Source organism: Carassius carassius, chromosome 7 (assembly GCF_963082965.1).
Source record: "Carassius carassius chromosome 7, fCarCar2.1, whole genome shotgun sequence".
Classification (NCBI taxonomy): Eukaryota; Metazoa; Chordata; class Actinopteri; order Cypriniformes; family Cyprinidae; genus Carassius; species Carassius carassius.
Window position 1 is genome coordinate 16,750,799 of NC_081761.1, and position 19,847 is coordinate 16,770,645.

Here is a 19,847-nt window from a genome sequence, read left to right on the forward strand (position 1 = left end):
TGGTGGAATGACCAGCCCAACTCAATCCGAGCAGCTGAGTCCTTAGCCATCTTCAGGAAGCGCCTTAAAATTATTTAAAAGCCCTTGCTACATGTACTGTGTTAAGCTAACTGAGACTTGTTATAGCATTTATATATCATTGCTCTTTTTGTTGTTTTTGATTGCTTCCACTGTCCTCACTAGTAAGTCGCTTTGGATAAAAGCTTCTGCTAAATTAATAATTGTAAATGTAAATATTATTATAATATATTTATATTTAAACACTATAAACACAAAATATTAATATTTTTCTTACTTACAATATCAGAAAAAACTTATTTAAAAGTCTTGATTTAAGCTGGATGACCATTTCACAGTCGACCGCACCCTACACATCATTAGAGTATCTGCTAACTTGAAAGGTTTTATTTAATGTTAATTATGAACTAATTAACATCTTACTATTTAAACGTGAATAAGTGAGTTGCATTAGTATTTTAATGTGATTCTAGCTCGGTAAACGATCAGAATCCTGCCTCTCAAAAACATTTCCCTTCTACGAGGTCTTCCAGAGACAACTTTGTCGCTGCCAGCACGCACAGCGCCAGCAGTTCACTAAGAAAACACGCCCGACATTTCCGTCTGTCCAATCAGCAGCTTGTAAAGTGTACGTCAGACCAATGAGAGATTAGGGGGTTGAGTCACCCGTACTGTTGCTAGGGCATGGCTTCAACCTTGTTACTATCACTGACTAACCAATCATATGACATTTCGCAATGTGTCAACATCTTTCCTGTGAACGTCTCTTTGAAGTCTCTGATTGGACACAATGGTTTTTAAGTTCCGCCTTTCATACTTTTCTACTGTCTGATTGGATGACAAAGCCATCAATCTATCTCAGATTTTAGTTTACGTGCAGTCTGCATTAATTTTTGTCGAGAGTCTCCACGACTCAGCATTGAACTGTCCACATCAAGCGTCGTCACTTTTTTGTTTGTTTTGTTTTGTTTTCTCCCTTTGTTTTCCACCATTTGTTAAACAGTGTACAACACGTTTTTTGTGTTATTTTTTTATTTCTGTGAATACATCGGAATGGAACTTAATTCTCTTCTTCTTCTTCTTGAGGCAGCAGAGTATTTGGAAAGAAGAGACAGAGGTATATAATGATGTTTGTGTGGTCATCTAAAAATAGTATTTTAATTGTAATATTTAACGTTAACTTAGTTGTCCTGCTGGTCTAATATCACTTATAAACCTGCCAGCGGATCAAGTGTAGTTTAATTCAAGTCCCAAATGACGATGACATCTCGTTACTGTGAGTTATAAAGTCTATAATATGCAGTAATCAAAATGAGATGACATACGTGAATGACATTCGTCCCAGCCTCTGTTAAAATGTTGATTCGTTTTCGTTTTCCGTCAAATGTAACCTGGGGGAGGGGGTGTTTGCTTTACAGTCGATAGAACTTTACAGTTCGATAGAAGCATAATTTGTTAAATGTTAAACGGCTTGATGTTAAAACATACCAACTGTCTAAGATTCTTGTTTTTGTTCACTGAATCACGCACGTCTGTATTTAATGCTGGTTTTGTTTACTTTTCTCACTAGAAGCTGAACACGGTTACGCATCTGTTTTGCCGTACGATAGTGACTTTTCCAGAAAGAAAACTAAATCCTCTCCTATTTCAAGAAAACCTCACAACAATAGGTAAATACAGTACAATGTCATTGCTATATCAATAAATGAATATATTCAAACGATGTTTATTCTACATGTAATCGCCATTTTTGTTGTTGGGCTTGGCTGTGTATATACACATTGCCACGCGTACAGCGTTAACTTTCTTCTGCTGCTGTCATCTCCCTTCAAATCAATATTTTTATCGTAAACTACACGTTCAATTAACCAAGAACTTTTTGTTGTTTAAAGTTAACTGGCATTGTCAGTGCATTTGAAGTATTTGTCACATATGCACAAAGTAGTTGGAAACTACTCATCAGCAAATATGCTGATTTCCTTAACATATAAAACTGGTTAGACATTTAAAGTTATATCACTTGTTTGCATGCATAAAAATAGCATTCTTGCATGCAGACAGTAAATATTGAAGTCATGTTTTGTTTATAGTTTCTATTCTTTACATTATAACTTATTGTTGAGCATTAATGGGACACATGTACATGTCATAGACTGTATGCTTTAAGTAGTGTACTTTAGGTGTGGTTAAACTGTCGCTGTTGGGTGTGGTGTGAATAGACCCAAGTCAGCTGCTAGAAGAGCTTTGACCCCTGGAACTGTTTTGCTGCATTTTAGCCCCCTTTCCTTGCAATGTCAAAGCAAAACAGCAGGAGCCTAGTGTGCTTCCCTTCCCCCACAAATGCATAGAAATCACTGAAAAAAAAGGAAATCTATGGAACTAGGACTTTTCAGGAAATTTGCAATGTTTTTCTTTTACCTTTGACCAAACTTACTTGGGAATACTTTTTTGGAATTGTTTCCCAAATTGAAAAAACCTCTGCTGACATTGTGGACTTTCAATAGTGTTAAAGCTTTTTTTCCAACACCATAAATTATGCTGTAATTACTGTTTACTTATCATGTGTAGCAATTTTATTATGTGTGCTTACGGATGAAAAATAAGGGAAATGTGATAGCATTACTTATTGCATTCCCATATACTGACATTAGTGGTGCAGAAACTGCACACTGCAGCTTTGACCAATAATTAGTTTTTATCTCGCATGCATTACAACCCCTAAATTTTTTATTTGTTTGCTTGTTTGGAGAAAATGTAATTGTCCCATCATACACCCCAGAATTCATACCGTGGACTAAAATAGCAATGCGATGTAGCATGCTGAATTTCCTCTGCGTCACTGAGTGCATGCTGTGCTTTACTTACAGTGATATCGGTCAACTGGACACAGTAAGGACATGCAGAATCATTTTGTTTTGTGTATAATGTAGAATTCAAAGCAAAACGGCATGTAGTGTGTGAAGGGGCCAGAGAGCACCAAAAGCATTCAGTTTATACATTCATTTATTTGTGCATTCATTCCAAGTAAAAATAAATTACATTTGACATTGCTCCTTTTTTGGATTTCAAAGATGTTGAATATTTGTGCTCGACAACGGGGGCATTTTTGTTCATTAAAAATGATTAGCATCTTAAATGAATGGCAAACAAATGTGCATATGTGGTGTTAACAAACAAATGCAGCTTTTCAAAGTTCCTTTTGGACCACATTATTATATGTAGAACATCACCATTTTTTTTTACTACAAAACATATTTTATTACAGTGTCCTGCTTTTTATGATACTAGAAACCTTTTTTTTATTCAAAGTACATTAATGGGAACATTTTTGATTTTAATTTGAAAGATTCTTAATTTATTTGTCTTACAGTAGACCAACAAGTAAATAGTCAGCGTTCTTCTTATTTTTATTAACCAAACTCATGCATGCTTCTGTTTATTTCTTGTTCAGGTCATCACACAATGAGCTGGAAAAACACAGGTAAGAACCTGCCAATTATGGATTATAATGGTTGTGCTTATATCTTAAAAGCCAGTGTTTTGTAGTAATGATTTCAATTGTGTCAAAAATGAGCATGATTGAAATTAACATTCGCCAAATGTGGGTGATAATCAACTCAATAGCCAATTTGGCAGCATATGTGTATAAAATATATTTGTGTCACTTTACAAGTGTTTCTGAGACAATGCTGGTAAACCCACTGCATTCAATATGATTTTTTTGCTATTAATATGCTGGCTCAAAAGGCATGAGAGTATTATCAACATGAATCTATATGTTGGGCTATAATCTTGTCGTATTTACATGATATTTTTGAGCACGAATTTCAATGGCATTATCGGACACCTAGGTTGGCTTTTTTGAATGTACACGAGAGTGGATGCTTTACTGCTTTTGTGAAGAAACAACTGATCACTTTATGAACTGACAGCCTGTCTACTGCTAACCAATGTGCTTGACAATATTTCATTTTGGAGTTATCTGTATTTAGAGTTTACAATAACATATACAACCTGCTTTTCCTGCATTGCCCTTCATGTGCTCAAAAAGGCTGTCTGAAATTTCACCCAATTTCAAATAATTTTAGACTATCATAAAAATGAAAACGATTTAGTGATCCACAACCCGATTTTATAATAAATTGATTTTAAAATATATTTAAATCCAAGGTATGACTTCGATAATTGAGTTTGATTTTTTTTTTTAAATATGGTTGAACTAAACGAGCCAATACACATTGGCATGCAATTATTGCATCCAGCTACCGCTGATCACAGCGTGAGTATAATAAGGCAGCAGGTGCAATGCATACCAGCTTTTCGCTTTGGAGCCGAGTGTTAGTATCATTCTGCTCAACTGTGTCTGCTGTGAACTACGAGTTCAGCACGCTCTCGGAAGCTTAAGGCTGCACTACCCCCTGTCGTGTTGCAAGCGGCCAATTCCCCTGTGCGCCTCAGCCCTAAAAGAGCATTTCCTAAAGATCACATTTCTCTAAAAGAGCTTCACGGGTGCATCTTTGTAAAGACGATCGATCGTCCTTATAAGGATGCTATTTCACCCATGCGTTTCTGGGTTCGGTCGTTACCTGGCAATGGGTGATGGTCACGAACGCTGCCTCACATGTCTGGGCATCGAGCGCGCTGAGGTAGCCTTCGTGGATGAGTCATGTTCCCACTGCGGGAAGATGATCATCTCGGAGCTGTGAACAAGGCTCTGCTACCTTCAGAGGGGCGGAGTCCCGTTGCCGCTGCCACGATCTGGCGGCCGACAGACGAGAACCACGTATGGCAGTAGCGCAGGTGGTTTGAGGTTTGAGTGGTGCTAGTTTGCTTGAATACATTCAAGGGCAGGACAGCGGTCCCACTGAAACTCTTTCAGAAGCTCCCGGGGCATATGGTGGCCGTGGCAGCACTTACACCACTCAGCCTGTTACACATGATACCGCTCCAGCACTTGCTTCATGGCCGAGTCCCGAGGTGGGCGTAGAAGCGCGGCACTCACCAGGTCCAAGTTACACCGGCCTGTTGCCAAATCCTCACCCTGTGGTCAGATCTTACGTTCTTCCGGGCAGGGGTGCCCCTAGAACAGATCTTTAGGCATGCTGTGGTTTGCACGGATGCCTTCACCACCGGCTGGGGTGCCATGTACAACGGGCATGCAGTCTCAGGAGTATGTTAGCAGTGTTGTTAGCAGTGTGCCTTGCCCTGAACCATCTCAAAGGACACTTACGAGGCAAGCACGTGCTAGTCCGAATGGAAAACACAGCGACCATGGCGTACATCAACCGACAAGGGGGTCTTCGCTCCCGTCGCATGTCGCAACTCGCCGCCATCTCCTCATTTGGAGTCAGAAGGTTCTGAGATCACTTCGTGCTGTTCACATTCTGGGCCTGCTCAACTGTACAGCTGACGAGCTGTCTTGAGCAATGCTCCCGGGAGAATGGCGACTCCATCCCCAGATGGTCCAGACCCGTTTTCTTCTCCAGAGACCTCTCACTACAATTATGCATTTCCCCCAGTGAGCCTTTTTGCACAGACACTGTGCAAAGTCTGGGAGGACGAGGAGCAAGTCTTGCTTGTGGCGCTGTATTGGCCCACTTGGACCTGGTTCCGCGAAATAGTGATCCTCGTGACAGCCCCTCCTTGGCCGATTCGTCTGAGAAAGGATCTACTGACTCAGAGACGGGGCACTGTTTGGCACCCGCATCCAGACCTCAGCACCGTCTACATGACACGCTTATGGCTTGAAGTGGAACCTGTTCGCCGAGAGGATTCCACTCGGCTGTCTCCCATCAAGAGGATAGGGGACCTGTATGCATTTTCGGTCGACGATTCGTGCCTAGAGTTTGGGCCGGCTGACTCCCAGGTAATCCTGAGGCCCCTGCCCGGCTATGTGCCCAAGGTTCCCACTACACCCTTCAAAGACCAAGTGGTGAACCTGCAAGCGCTGCCCCTGGTAGAGGCAGACCCAGCCCTGGCTTTGCTCTGTCCCGTCCGAGCATTGAGATGCTATGTAGACCAGACACAAAGCTTCAGGACCTCAGACCAGCTCTTTGTCTGTTACGGAGGCTGGCAGAAGGGGAATGCAGTCTCTAAGCAGAGGATGGCCCACTGGATTGTGGATGCCATAACCCTGGCTTATCAGGCACAGGGTGTGCCCTGCCCATTTAGGTTGCAAGCTGACTCAACTAGAAGTGTTGCATCTTCCTGGGCGCTGGCTCGTGGCGCCTCACTAACAGATATTAGTAGAGTTTCAGGCTGGGCGACCCCTAACACGTACGCTAGATTCTATAACCTTCGTGTAGAGCCGGTATCCTCCTGTGTTCTCACCTCAAATGGGTATTGGCAGTGAGAGGCCCCGGTTAGTGTCAGCTTGCTTTAACTGTTTCAGAGTGTCCGTACTGTCCCTGTTGAGATCCTCCATCACCCTAGGCAGCTGGATGTTGCGGAACATCCGGTGCCTTCATGATGAATCCGTGAGAACCATGGAAGGCTGGGTTCCATATTGAGACCTAAGCGCTACTCTTATGTGTATTGTCCACAGTATAGCCTTAGAGCCCGTGTTTCCCCGGCAGGCTTGTGCCTTCCCAAGAGGGTTTTAATCACTTCAAATTTCTCCATATACACCTAAACCAGGGGTAGGCAAGTTTGGTCCTAGAGAGCCGCAGACCTGCAGAGTTCAGCTTCAACCCTAATCAAACACACCTGAACAAGCTCATCAATCCATTCAGGATTACTAAGGTACAGGCAGGTGAGTTTTTTTTTTCAGGATTGGAGCTGAACTGTGCAGGACTGCGGCTCTCTAGGACCGAACTTGCCTACCACTGACCTAAACTGATTCTATATGTGTATTTGCTCCCGAAAACTCCTTCGGGCAGGCTGGGGTCTTCGCAGCGTCCCTGTTCCAAGCGGAACGGGTACTTTTTACCCAGTGTTATCCGGTCTCACCCAGTGAGGTAGTGCTTTGACAATGGTGAGTGGAACTACTTGTTCCGAGCCCCGGCCTACACCTAATAGGGGCGTGACGTAGAGAGTGACCGACTGAAAGGGAATGTCTTGGTTACGTATGGTAATCCTCATTTCCCTGAAGGAGGGAACAGAGACGTCACGTCCCTTCGTCACGGTTGCTGTACCACCGCTGAGCCGCCAGGTCACCAGCTGGTCACCAAACATAAAACCATGTCTGCATTTGTGATCGGAGAAACGACAAACAACAATCGCTACTCTACACTGTTTAAAACTAGCATTTGAATCATCAGTGGCAAATTCTTTAAATATGAAAATGTACTTACAGACTGTGAGTCAGAAGCGCCAGACTGTCCATGCAAAGTTGAAACTGCCCCACTTTATAGAAACAGACACCAGCATTGTAGGTTACTCTCCCAGCAACAGCAAGAATCAAAGTTACGGCTTCTTTCTTTGCGTGAACTTTTGGGTGGTGTTATACAAATCTTCCCACATCGTGACGTAGACATGTGGGGATGTGTTGGAACGAGCCGTTTTAGGTAAGGCGTGGTTGACTCTTAACTTTTTATAAATAATATTGAGACTTTAGTCTTTGCAACTTTACAGATCTTCTTTATGCATCAGGAGCTTGTAACACTCCAAAGAGGAAGGAAAAAATTTAAATGCATCATATGACCCCTTTAAAATGATTGAAATACAGCATGTGAAATTAAAATAATTTGCAAAATCATTCAATATTATTCACTACAGCCTTACCGATCACTGATCTCTATATATTAATGATGTATAGATGATACGGTCTATATCAGACTCGCACTCCTTTCAACATCACAAATCAGCAAATTAAGTACCATCTAGAATTCTTAGTAGTTTATTAGGTCATTTAGGGCCTGTTCCATGCAAACATGATCTCTAGTAATATCCACTGTGTTTTTGGAAAACATGTCTGTTTGTTTGTTTTCTTTCTGATGCTTTTGCCATTTTATGTCAAGTATGCAATATTCCATGCAATTTAATCTGCAATACTTTCCCCTAAAGCAAAAAACATGGTATAATCATTTTTGGCTGTAGTCACTGCTGTCTTTTGGTGAATAACAAAGCGATCTTGCTTCTCCAGTTTGTGCCCATTTTTGGCAAAATTTGTCAAGCTTTATCAAGTTTCATGGGTATTGTTTTGTTAACTGCAGTTTTTTTGTATGTTTTAATCATAGACTGTATAAAAACATGGACGTAGTGTCCGTGATGTCACCCATTGGTTTTGAAGAGCATTCTTGAAGCCAAAAGTGGGCGGAGGTGGCCATTGCCATCTTGGGAGTGCATCACAGAGCGTCACTCCTGGATAATTGGAAATGGGCAAAAAAGGCGGAAGCTGGTTGCTGAAACCACGCCCATCTTGCTCGATGGCGGTGACAGCAGCGGCAATCCAACTGTCAAGTGGCTGAGCCGTTAATTATGCAGAACTTTAAGGCTTAAAGGGATCATATAATGCCCATTTTTCACAAGTTGATATGATTCTTTAGGTTCTTAATGAAAAGTCTGTAACACAGTTTGTTTAAAATTTCTCAGTGGTAGTGTAAAAACACATTTATTACCCAGGCTCTTTTCAGAACACACTGCTTTTTGGAATTCTCCTTTAATGCTAATGAGCTCTGCTGACCCCGCCCCTCTCTTCTGATCTGCTCTCTGAGAGAATGTTTACTTTAGCCACATTCATAGTGAAACTTGCTAGTTAGCACAATATTAGGAAAGGCTATTTGCAATGATTCATTTAAATACATTACACTCACTGCTGAAGGCTGGATCATGAATGATTCGCGTGAACATAAACGCATTTAAGTAGATCAAGGGCGCATTTCTTTCAGATCCAAACGTAAGTTAATCCTCTGCAATTTCAGTTGCTCAGATGTCAGGAGTAAATGACTACTGCTATGTTCATTACTACATCCAACAACAAAACACCTCAATCACTTAGGAGTCATGCTTTTCTGCATCTCGGACTGATGACGGCTCACTCAGGGCGGGTCTGAGGTAAGTCCAGTCTGTGCTGAAACGCTGCTGTCAATCAAACAATCGTGGGAGGGGCCTCCAACCGTGTGACGTCACATGGTCAGACGGCTCGATTTGAAAAAGGGGAAACACTGCTATGTTTACTGTTACTGTATGTGATTGTACTGTACTCTAATTTATTTATTTTATTTGTTTTGAGGGGAAAATAATTCTCAGTGTATCTTTCTCGAATGTTTTGTGTATTTTCATCTTCCCGTTTCTGTAAATGTTTTTTTTTTATTATTATTATTATTTTTAGTATTTTTTTTTATGATTGTTTAAAGTATATAAATAAATCATAAAAAAAAGAGAAAGGGGAAAATGTTTTACGAGATTACAAAAAAAAAACACTTTTTTATCATTATAGGGTGGTTGTGTACACACATTGCCAACACACATTTCAGTTCAAACAACTTGTAAAAGTGCATGTAGCATTATATGACCCCTTTAATATAATTTAAACGGATGAGTTCTAAAAAAAATTCACTCCCCTCACAGTTGTCACAAAGGGCAAAATTAGCTATATAGACTAAAATTATTTTTTTGTATCAGGCTGTAAACATGTTTTTTCTGGTGTAAAGTTGGGCATTTTAACTTAGGGAGTCTATGGGATTGACTCCCTTTTGGAGCCAGCCTCCAGCGGCGTTTTCCTTGTCGAATGAGACAAAAAAAGGCATCTTGATACCCACAGTAAGATGTGGTTTTGACAGCTTCAATGATCATATTATCATTGCAGCATTGTATTCCACTCTTTGCTCTCTGTGTGTGCAATGTATAAAAAAAAAAAAAAAAACTTTCAATGCCTTATTGACGGGACAAATCTCTGATTATAGCCATTGTTGGAAAGCAAAGGTTTTTGTCTCTTTTTTTGCCTTCATTTAACAGGCAAAAGAGTAGCAATAGAAAGCAACAGAGGAGGAGAAAGGGAATGGCTTTGGGAAAGGACATCTTGAGATGCTCAAAAGTGTTGTTGCAGAGTGCTGCCCACAAGTCCAAGACATATGACAATATCAGCAAAAAATTGGAGGCAGGAAACCAAAATGTTTTAAAGTTTCCAAGTCACAGTTATGTTTATTTCTGAAATAATGTCTAAGCTAACCTGTACATATCTGGACATCAATTAAGTTAATATGTGACTTCAAGAGTGTTTTGGGAGGTGCCAGTGGAGTTGAATACATTATTTTCTATTTTATAGTTTTAACAGTGGTGTTTGCTAAAGCAAGCATCATTGCTTGACGGGTAGAGTAAAAGAGGTAACACCTAAAAGATACTATAGTTTAAATAATTGTTAGATTTTTGGATTTAAAAAATCCAGTTTGTAGTTTTGTATGTGGGTTTCAGGGCGTATTTTAGGATTAGTCTTGGGAAACTGATGATGATGATGTGGTGCTGGCATCATAACTGAAGAACATGCCCATTTCCTGCCCAGTCTGTTACTCAAAGAGGGAGTCTGAAGACACCCTCCACACTCTTACTTCATGTCTGCTCTTTTCTTTTTTCTGCCTCATCCTTTTCTTGAGTTGCTTAACTCTGCTGACTCATCAGGAGCTTGAGAAGGATGTGCAATAGCTTGGTATAGCATGGTTTTTAAATGTTCAGTATTTGTAAGCAAGTCTTTTGCTAGTTTAGCAGCAACTTGTCAGTGGAAGACTTGTTTAATTATAATGTGCAATGATACCCTATCAAAAAAGGCATTAAGATGTAAGTCTACACATGGATGTGCAAAACTGTGTATTTTGATAATTAGTTAGTGGATCGTTTGAAGCTCAAGACACATTTCTTGGGGGGCATTAACACAGGACACATTCCTCTATGCAAAAAACACCAGGATTTATTCCAGCAGAATGATTTCAGACATGGTCTGAGAAATTAAATGGTTCTCTTCTGGAATCTCTGCTGGTATGGTCAGCAAAAATCTGTTAACACAGCAATCCAGTTCACTGAAGATGCGTCTGAACCTGCAACATTACTGTATGTGTTTATAGTGGAATTCATGCTGTGCCTGTCCTTCGCAGGCTACCCACCATTCCTGTTCTCACAGAACAGGAATTCCTTTGTGAATTTTCACCCATGTAAAACTCAAGTTTAAGTCAAGTGCATTAATTTGTTATTGTTTTGACTGACCCCAACTGAGTATAGTTTCTTCAAAAGTTTTTCTTATCCTACCTACCATCTTAGGGAATTTTTCCTTGCCATTGTCATATTATGCGGTTTCAGTGGGGTTTTAAGGCCCCATGTTCTGTAAAGCTGCTTTGGAACATTATGTATTATGAAAACTGCCATAAAAATTTAATTGACTTGACTGTTTGACTCAGAAATCAGATCACTGCACTTTTGGTGAGATCAGATTTTTAGGAGTTGAAGCCTTATGGGCTATTTCAAAAAGTACTTGCATGAAAAGTCTTGATACATTATTGATTGAAATTGTACACGTGGACTATTGCTGTAAAAAGCAGTGAAGGATCAGAAAGAGAACCTCGAGCACACTGTCCTGTTATTTTAGCTCATGTTAATAATTCACAGAGTTAAGATGTTGTGATGCCTGGCCTTTTTTAAATAGCCTCTGTGTTAGTAGGTACACTGTATTATGATTTACTTTCCAGGCTTTCTTTAAACGCTGTTAAAATGTTATTTTGATCAGTACAACAGTATGGTTGCAAGTAATACTGGACCCAATCTGTTGGTTGTAGCAGCTTATGTGGTACCAGTTGATTGAATAAAACCAATTGAGATGAACCATAAAAAGTATCAAAACATTGTACTCAAAGTATCAAAACATTTTTAACATTATACTTTTTAGTTACATAGTTGTGGACTTGATTAATTTTTGTTCCCAGTGCAATGCTCTTTAAGATTGCTTTTTACAATGAAGAGGAGGCACAGTAAAAACAAATAAGTGTAACTTTGTCAGGTGTGCATGTGTCAAGGCCATTGTAGAGTCATTCATGAGGCTTCACAGGTTAGGAATAGCTAAAAAAAAATCCTCAGAGATACATTTCCATCCACTTCCATTTCACTTTTGTAAGCAAGTAAGGATTTGTTGCAGATGAAGATGTTTTTTTGTGTTGTGTCTGGATATTTACATGAGAGTCGGTCATATGCAGTATGAACATTTTTCTGTCTTTTGAGAGGTGTAAAAGGGCTGGCTTTTCCCACACCAGCTGAACACACTACAGTCAATGGTCTCTTTCTCCAAAAAGGGTCACTTCCCCAGTCTGCCTGCGTCGCCTCATTCTGATGGACTCTGGCAGAGTCTATTTCTGGAAAGTCAGTTTGTTTTTTTTGTCAACCGCCTTGGTAACTCGATCTACAGATATGTTTATCTACTTTAAAGGGATACTCCACCCCAAAATATATATATATATATATATATATATATATATATATATATATATATATATATATATATATATATATATTTGTCATTAATCACTTATCCCCATGTCGTTCCTAACACGTAAAAGCTTTGTTCATCTTCGGAACACCATTTAAAATATTTTGGATGAAAACCAGGAGGCTGTTTACTGTCCCATAGACTGGCAAGTAAGTTACACTGTCAAAGTCCAGAAAAATATGAAAGACGTTGTCAGAATATTCCATCTGCCACCAGTGATGCAGAAGAGCGTACTCTGCCTGCGTTCAGATCATAATCTCCAAAATGGCGCTACAGTGATGTGGAGAGAAACAGACGAGATGAATTGTTGAATAAAGTTATTATACAAAAAGTATTCTCATCGCTTCATAATGTTACAGTTGAACCACTGATGGCTAATATAATTTATTTTCTTCTTTAGCTTAAACCAATCAATAATATATATATATATATATATATATATATTATAGATGAAACACGGAACTTCCTTTACTACAGCCACTATGTAGAGCTGCAGTTAGTAAGTAAGATTGCTGATAGAGTTGAACTGCACTAAGATTTCTCAATGTTTGTAAATCGACAAACTATGAATTTGCTTTACATCTATCTGGTAGCATTAATTACAAAATATACAAAAGTTTAATGTTGCACATGGTATTAATAGACCAATGGTTTGTTTCAGTTTTGGTTTGGTGTGAAAGGTCTTTTATACTGAAAGACTTTGTCCCCCTCAATTCTGTTTTCTTTGCCCCTGTCAAAATAAAGTATTTTGTGACATATCCTTAGTATTTGTGGAGTCTTTTTTTGTAGAGTTTTGGTGAATTTTATTTTTAAATGAATCACAGGACCAGTCCTCTTACATTAAGCTGCTCACACATCTTATTAATCTGGTTCCTCAGTCATGCCTGCATGGCTTCAAACCAGCAGCCTTTTTGTTAGCAACCCACAGCAGCATCCTGAATCAGTTCTTAAGTTCTAAATTCATCCCAGGGTAATACTTCACTCCAACCTGTTCTTTATTTATTGCAGACGTGCCAAACTGCGATTGTACCTGGAGCAGTTGAAACAGCTTGTGCCTTTGGGTCCTGAAAGCACCCGTCACACCACACTGAGTCTGCTCAAACGCGCCAAAATGCACATCAAGGTACAAACAAATCAGCATCTTTCTGACAGTATCTCTGTTTGCACAACAGTAAAGAGGTTAGAGCAGCTTAAAGCAGTTACAGTCAGAAGGGAAGTTAATCAGTAACTGTCTACAGGAAGTTTATGTCACTCTCCATGTTGCAACTCCATTGACCCACAGTTATTGACATGACTGAGATGGTAATTTACTCCAACTTAAAACCACTGAATCATTTTTTTTGCAATTGCTGAATGAAGATTCACATTGATATTTTTGTGTGGTACTATGAAGAAAACGTTTAGGGTGATACAGCTATCCTGATATCATCAAGGGAAAAAATGATAAAAAGAATGAAATTCTGGAAAAGTTTCACTGCTTATTATTATTTAAAAACAACTCCTCTCCCCGATTAAAGTTATGTATTGCCACCAACATAGTGATGTGGTCCATCCCATAGATATGTATACGTAAATGCCTCATTAGCAACTGTTTTTATGGGCCAATATAAGTAAGCTGTTTGCCATATCGTAATGGTCAACGGCTCAGAATGGCTCAACGTCTATGTGCTATCTACCTGGAGCGGTCGAATGGGGCATCTATACATATCTATGGTCCATCCTACATGCGTAAGCATGAAGGGAAAAAAGCAAAACAGTAGAACAGAAAATTATACCATTAGGGCTGGTTTTTTGCTTTGAAGCTTCGGCAGTAATCAACATCAAATATTCGAAGCTTTGGAGGGAGGGGGCTGAACATATTTTTTTCTCAACACCGTGTCTACACCGGAAGCCACGCCGCGCCCAAATACATTAGAACCTATTATTTTGTATGGGGCACGGTGTGGCACGCCAAATTCCCGATAGTAAACTGCTTCTGCATTTTATTTATGACATACTAACACAAATTTCAAATGATTTTCAACAGTCGCTTTGTAGACAGACTTTAGCTGCAGCACGACACGACAACTGTCGCATCTGGCGTCCGGTGTTGACACAGTGTAATAAAGGCTGGGATCTCTGTGTGTATGTCTGTCTGTCTGTTTGCATTTTTATTATGTTGAGAAACGTTCATCCAATCAACTTCACGTGTGGCAGGTGAGTTGCTGTGGACCCAAGGGAGTGCAGTGTTGCATTGTGGTGCAATATGAACACGTGACACGTTCAGAATTAATAAACTTTTAATAAACTACAGAACAGCGCGAGCCGGAAGCGGCGCGCCTCATGCGGGCAGGGCTTATGCTTCGAGAACGGACACTGCACTTGTCATACAAAACACACAGATCTGTTAAGAGCAATACTTTTAATATAGGCAAATTATTATTAGGCTGGGCTACAGTACATTTTTTATGACTGCCGTATTCGCAAGTTTTTTTTCAAGCAAATTAAGTGCACGTTTTTATCATGTGTAAAATTACTGATTAACGTGGTGGATAAAAGCAGTTTTTTTTTTACACCAACAATATACTATAGGCGTACTACTTACAGAACTCAGGTGATTTTTCAAACTTAATTTGCTGTTGTGGTAGGCCAGTTTCAAATCACATATTGGGCACACTGCCTTTGTCTTGTCCTCAGTCAATTTAAAGTGCTCCCACACAGCTGAGGTTTTCTGCATTTTTGTCTTCTCTTCCAGATGAAATTAATCAAGACGTTCATGACTTTCACTGATGGGCAAGATTCATATTCAAGCGCGATTGAGAACCGTTTCACAGGGGATGCCAGGTGTTCGAAAAAAGAAAAAGAAAAGAATATTCGAATCTCAAAATTGAAAATCGAATGCCAGGCCACCGAACAAGTATTCGAATAATCGAATATTCTGGTCCAGCCCTAGATACCATGGAAAGGTTCCCTGCAGACCCTCATGAATTTGTGTTAAGGTCAAAATCTCTCTTACAATATAAGACAATTTCACCTTTTTAAGACAAAGGAAGCTAAGTTTAGGTTGTAAAATGCTATGTGGTGTGACTTCCTAAAAAGTAATGATATTTGTAAAATAATTAAATAAAAAATAAAAATGACTTGAAATACTTGGTTAAATTTTACTTGATTATGCCACATCTAGAAACTCATTAAACTGAAACTTTTCTTTAAAGGAAACTAAAAAAAAATAAAAGAAAAAATAGCTTTTTCTAATGAAAAAGGGTGTAAACCTTAGTGGAATGAAAAGTGTGTGAAAGCCACAAAACAAAGAAAACCAAGTACCATGTGTCTGCTGACCCTTTTGTTTCTTTCCTGTTTGATACACAGTATTTCAGCTTAACCTGCCTGATTTCCTGTCATGCAGCATAGATCTGTCTTTCTGTTAATGTGATTGTTTCCCCTTTTAGCTCACAAAATTGTGGATTTCTTGCACTGTGCATGCTCTAGGCAATGATAGATGATAGTGTGGTGTGGTGTCTCTGTGCTCTGTGGTTTGATCAGTGGAAACGTATGCTCTGCAGAAGCTGGAGGAACAGGACAGGAAGGCTCTAAACATGAAGGAGCAACTGCAGAGAGAACATCGCTACCTCAAACGGCGCCTGGAGCAGCTCTCTGTACAGGGTTTAGAGCGCATCCGCACTGACAGCATGGGCTCCACCATCTCCACTGACTCTGAGCAAGGTACAGCACAGCTGAAATCTTATATGCTGATATTCACTTACATCCAATAAAACCTTATACTTTCAGCAATTATACATACATACTGTATAAACCATGTACTACATAGACTTGGTCATGATAGTTGACCAATCGCTTGATTGCTTATACATATATATATATATATATATATATGTATGTGTGTGTGTGTGTGTGTGTGTGTCTGTGTGTATATATATATATATATATAGAGAGAGAGAGCCTTGTGAAAGAATTCTTGCCCCTTAATTTCTTTCACATTTTATGTTGCTGCCATATGTTAAACTGCTTTAAATTACTTTTTTCCCACATCAATCTACACTCCATACACCATAATGGTAAAGCAAAAAACAGGTTTTTACACCTTTTCAAAATTATTACAAATAAAAAAAACGAATGATTACATTACATAAGTATTTATTATCTGGGACAGTTGAAATTTAACCAAGGAGCATTCAAATTGCTAGTAGAAGTTACTACACTTCGAGTGAAGTTAACCTGTGGCAAATTCAGTTGAATGATAATGATTTGGAAAGGCACACACATCTTAATAAAAGTTTTAACAGCTGATAATGCATATCAGAGCAAAAACCAAGGCCTGAGGTAAAAAAAAAAAAAAACACACACAAAAAAAAAATTAACCTGCCTGTAGAGCTCAGAAACAGGTTTGCGTCAAGCCATACATCTGGGGAAGAGTTCAGAAAAAAATTCTGCTTCATTGAAGGGTCACAGAAGCATGTAGTCTCCGTTACCCTTAATGGAAGATGTTTAAAACAACCAGGACTCTTCCTAGAGCCGGCCTCCTGGCCAACCTGAGCAATTGATGGAGAAGAGCTTTGGTTAGTGTTGTGACCAAGAAACTTATGTGCACTCTAGTTGAGCTCCATAATCATATGTGGGGATAGGAGAAATCTACAGAAGGACATCACTGCAACACTCCACCAATCTGGGCTTTATGGCAGTGTGGCAAGACTACTTCTCCTTAGTGAAGACCCCTGAAAACTCACTTGGCATTAGCAGAAACAATATTCTCTGGTCTGATGAACCTCATTTCCAAGAATCATGTTGGAAGGAAACCAGCTCTGCTCATCACCCTGCAGAGTAACATCCCAAAAGTAAAGTGTGCTGGTAGCAGCCTCATACTGTGGGGCTGTTTTTTCAGTGGCAGGGACTGAGTGACACATCAGAGTAAAAGAAAACCTCAGTGCACCAAAATATTGAAATAGTCTTAATGAAAACCCAGTCCAGAGTATTCAGATCCTCAGACTGGGCAGAAGGTACAGCTTCCAACAGGACAATGACACTAAACACACAGCAACACTGGCTTATAGACAACTCTGCAAATGTCCTTGAGTGGCCCAGCTAGAGCCTGGGCTTGAACCCAATCAAATATTTCTGGAGAAACCTGAAAACGTGCATCTACCCCCATCCATCCTGACAGAGCTTGAGAGGTGTAGATGTGAGAAGAATGGCAGATAATTGCCAAATGCTGATGAGCAAAGATGATGCATGGAGTGTAGATTGATGTGGAAAAAAGTAACTTAAAGCAGTGTAATATAAGGCAGCAACATAAAAAAGATGTGGACTCCTCGCAGTGTATTTTTGAATGGCTTTCTGTGCATTTGTGGGTCGCTGCACACTTCTGTTTTTTTAACTATTCCTATCATCAAAACATGCTGCCAAATACATCCATAAATATGTGGACACAACCCACCGTCTACTCAAGCTAATCAGATAACAGGCACACTTTGCTGACCAATCGTAGCACATTCTCACTATAGCCAATCACATTTTGCTTTATGATTAGGGTAGAAACAGATACGTTTAATTGCACTTCTGTAAGGAATTCTATGGACACTTTGTTCAAATTGAATTTAAGTGCTGTATGTTTGGTTAAAAAAATCCTGTTTGGCTTTTACATTTTTTCAATGAGAATGAACTCAGGATTATATACACATTGTGATCATTCACATATCCCAAGCATGATCAGTAACACCCTTGTGTCGTGTCCAAAGGAAATCATTATAATAAGAGATCCAGTATACACTGGATGAAGAGTAACACGATGAAGGACAAATATTTGCACATTAACTTTGTTCCATTCAGTGCAACAGCAAATTAAAAAAAAAAAAATTATATATATATATATATATATATATATATATATATATATATATATATATATATATATATATTATGATTAAAAGTTGAGCTTGGCAAATTAAGCAAGTGAGCAAAAGAATCAGAATTGTATTGTATTCAGCTGCAATATGAACAGCCTGTATATATGAATATGCTGTTGATTACCACTGATAATTCAGCTCCTCACCCCTCAATATGTACAAACAAAAAGGAAGCGGTCTCACAGTATATACATGTACAATGAAAAACCAGTAAGTAAGTGGGGCAGCACTGGAAAAAAAATCAACATAAGCACAGTTTTTCATAAGCATAACCACACCACTTGTATTGCCTACTCATTTATTAAACAAGTCAAAAATCAGTCTGTGGTAACTGACAATATCTCAGAGTTTTCATCCATCGAAATTAGGTGTAACAACATGGAATATTCCTTCATTCTTGAGGTCATTGGTTGAGGTGTAAAAATCACTATTAATGAGTTTTTATTTCTGTGTGTATACAGAAGTGGACGTTGACATAGAGGGCATGGAGTTCACACCAGGTGAGGGGGATAGCGTGGACAGTGTTAGCGATGGTGAGGACCACTACAGCCTGCAGAGCAGCTCCAGCGATGGAGGCCACCATTCACATTCCCACAGATTACAGGCTCACATCTACTAGGCCGTGTCAGACTGCAGCAGTGTGTCACTTCCAACATACCCATCAGCCACTCCCAGCTGGCAGGAAGCACCTGGCTGATTTCCACTCCCCAGAAAACTCTCTTCCCTCTCAGCCCTTTCAACGCTTTATATCAAACCCTCCCTTACCCCACAAATACACACAGACAAGCAATATGTGGTTTTAGTAAGAACATGTGGTGTGGTAATGCAGTTTTAACTTGTCTCTTCTGCTGTGTATGTATGAGAAATTGTGGCTCTGTTCCACAACCTAGTAACTGCCTAGCTGTCTATCGTCTACTTAAACGCAGTATCCTAACTGAAAAGGAAAAAAAAAACTCTAAATAGGCTTGCTAATGTGTGTGTCACAAGGCAGCATGGTTTTCCTGTGTACTTTTTGGCTGCGTTTACACTTGCACAAAATCCGTTTTTTTTTTTTCTTTTTACTCCCACATATATCAGATATTGTCGCACATGTATAAACACAAAAATCTGCATCCATTCTGAACCACTACCTAATGTAGTTTTTAAATCAGATATATATTGTATAAATCTGATCTATGTCTAAACATATATATTCATAATGGAATTCCAAGCCACCACAGGTGAGGGTGACACATTTACACACAATATAACTAATCTTATTAACGTATTATGAAGCACAAATGCCTGTACGCACTTGCACAAATCACTAGATAAGGAAACTTTATAAAAGGTAGAAAATTCCACACACACAGCAACATTCAGGAGCATAGAAACCTGCTCAGTGAATTTTATAAATAGAATAGGTTCTCTACTGAACGCAATATTTTATTTTTCAGCAACAGAGTTGTAACCTCACTGATTTTGAAGTACCTAAACTCATAGATTCATGATGTAAAGATAATGCACAGATGCAGGTAACACAT

The 19,847-nt window shown here is 39.3% G+C and overlaps 1 protein-coding gene across 1 annotated transcript; it reads left to right on the forward strand.

Annotated features, from left to right (window-relative positions):
• Positions 1 to 835: 835 nt before the first annotated feature.
• mxd4 (MAX dimerization protein 4) lies at positions 836 to 19,521 on the forward strand. Its single transcript, XM_059554047.1, has 6 exons — positions 836 to 1,135; positions 1,589 to 1,688; positions 3,470 to 3,499; positions 13,433 to 13,547; positions 15,967 to 16,126; positions 18,786 to 19,521. The coding sequence occupies exons 1-6, from the start codon at positions 1,072 to 1,074 to the stop codon at positions 18,941 to 18,943; spliced, it is 627 nt and encodes a 208-aa protein (XP_059410030.1). The 5' UTR covers positions 836 to 1,071; the 3' UTR covers positions 18,944 to 19,521.
• The last annotated feature ends 326 nt before the right edge of the window (positions 19,522 to 19,847 follow it).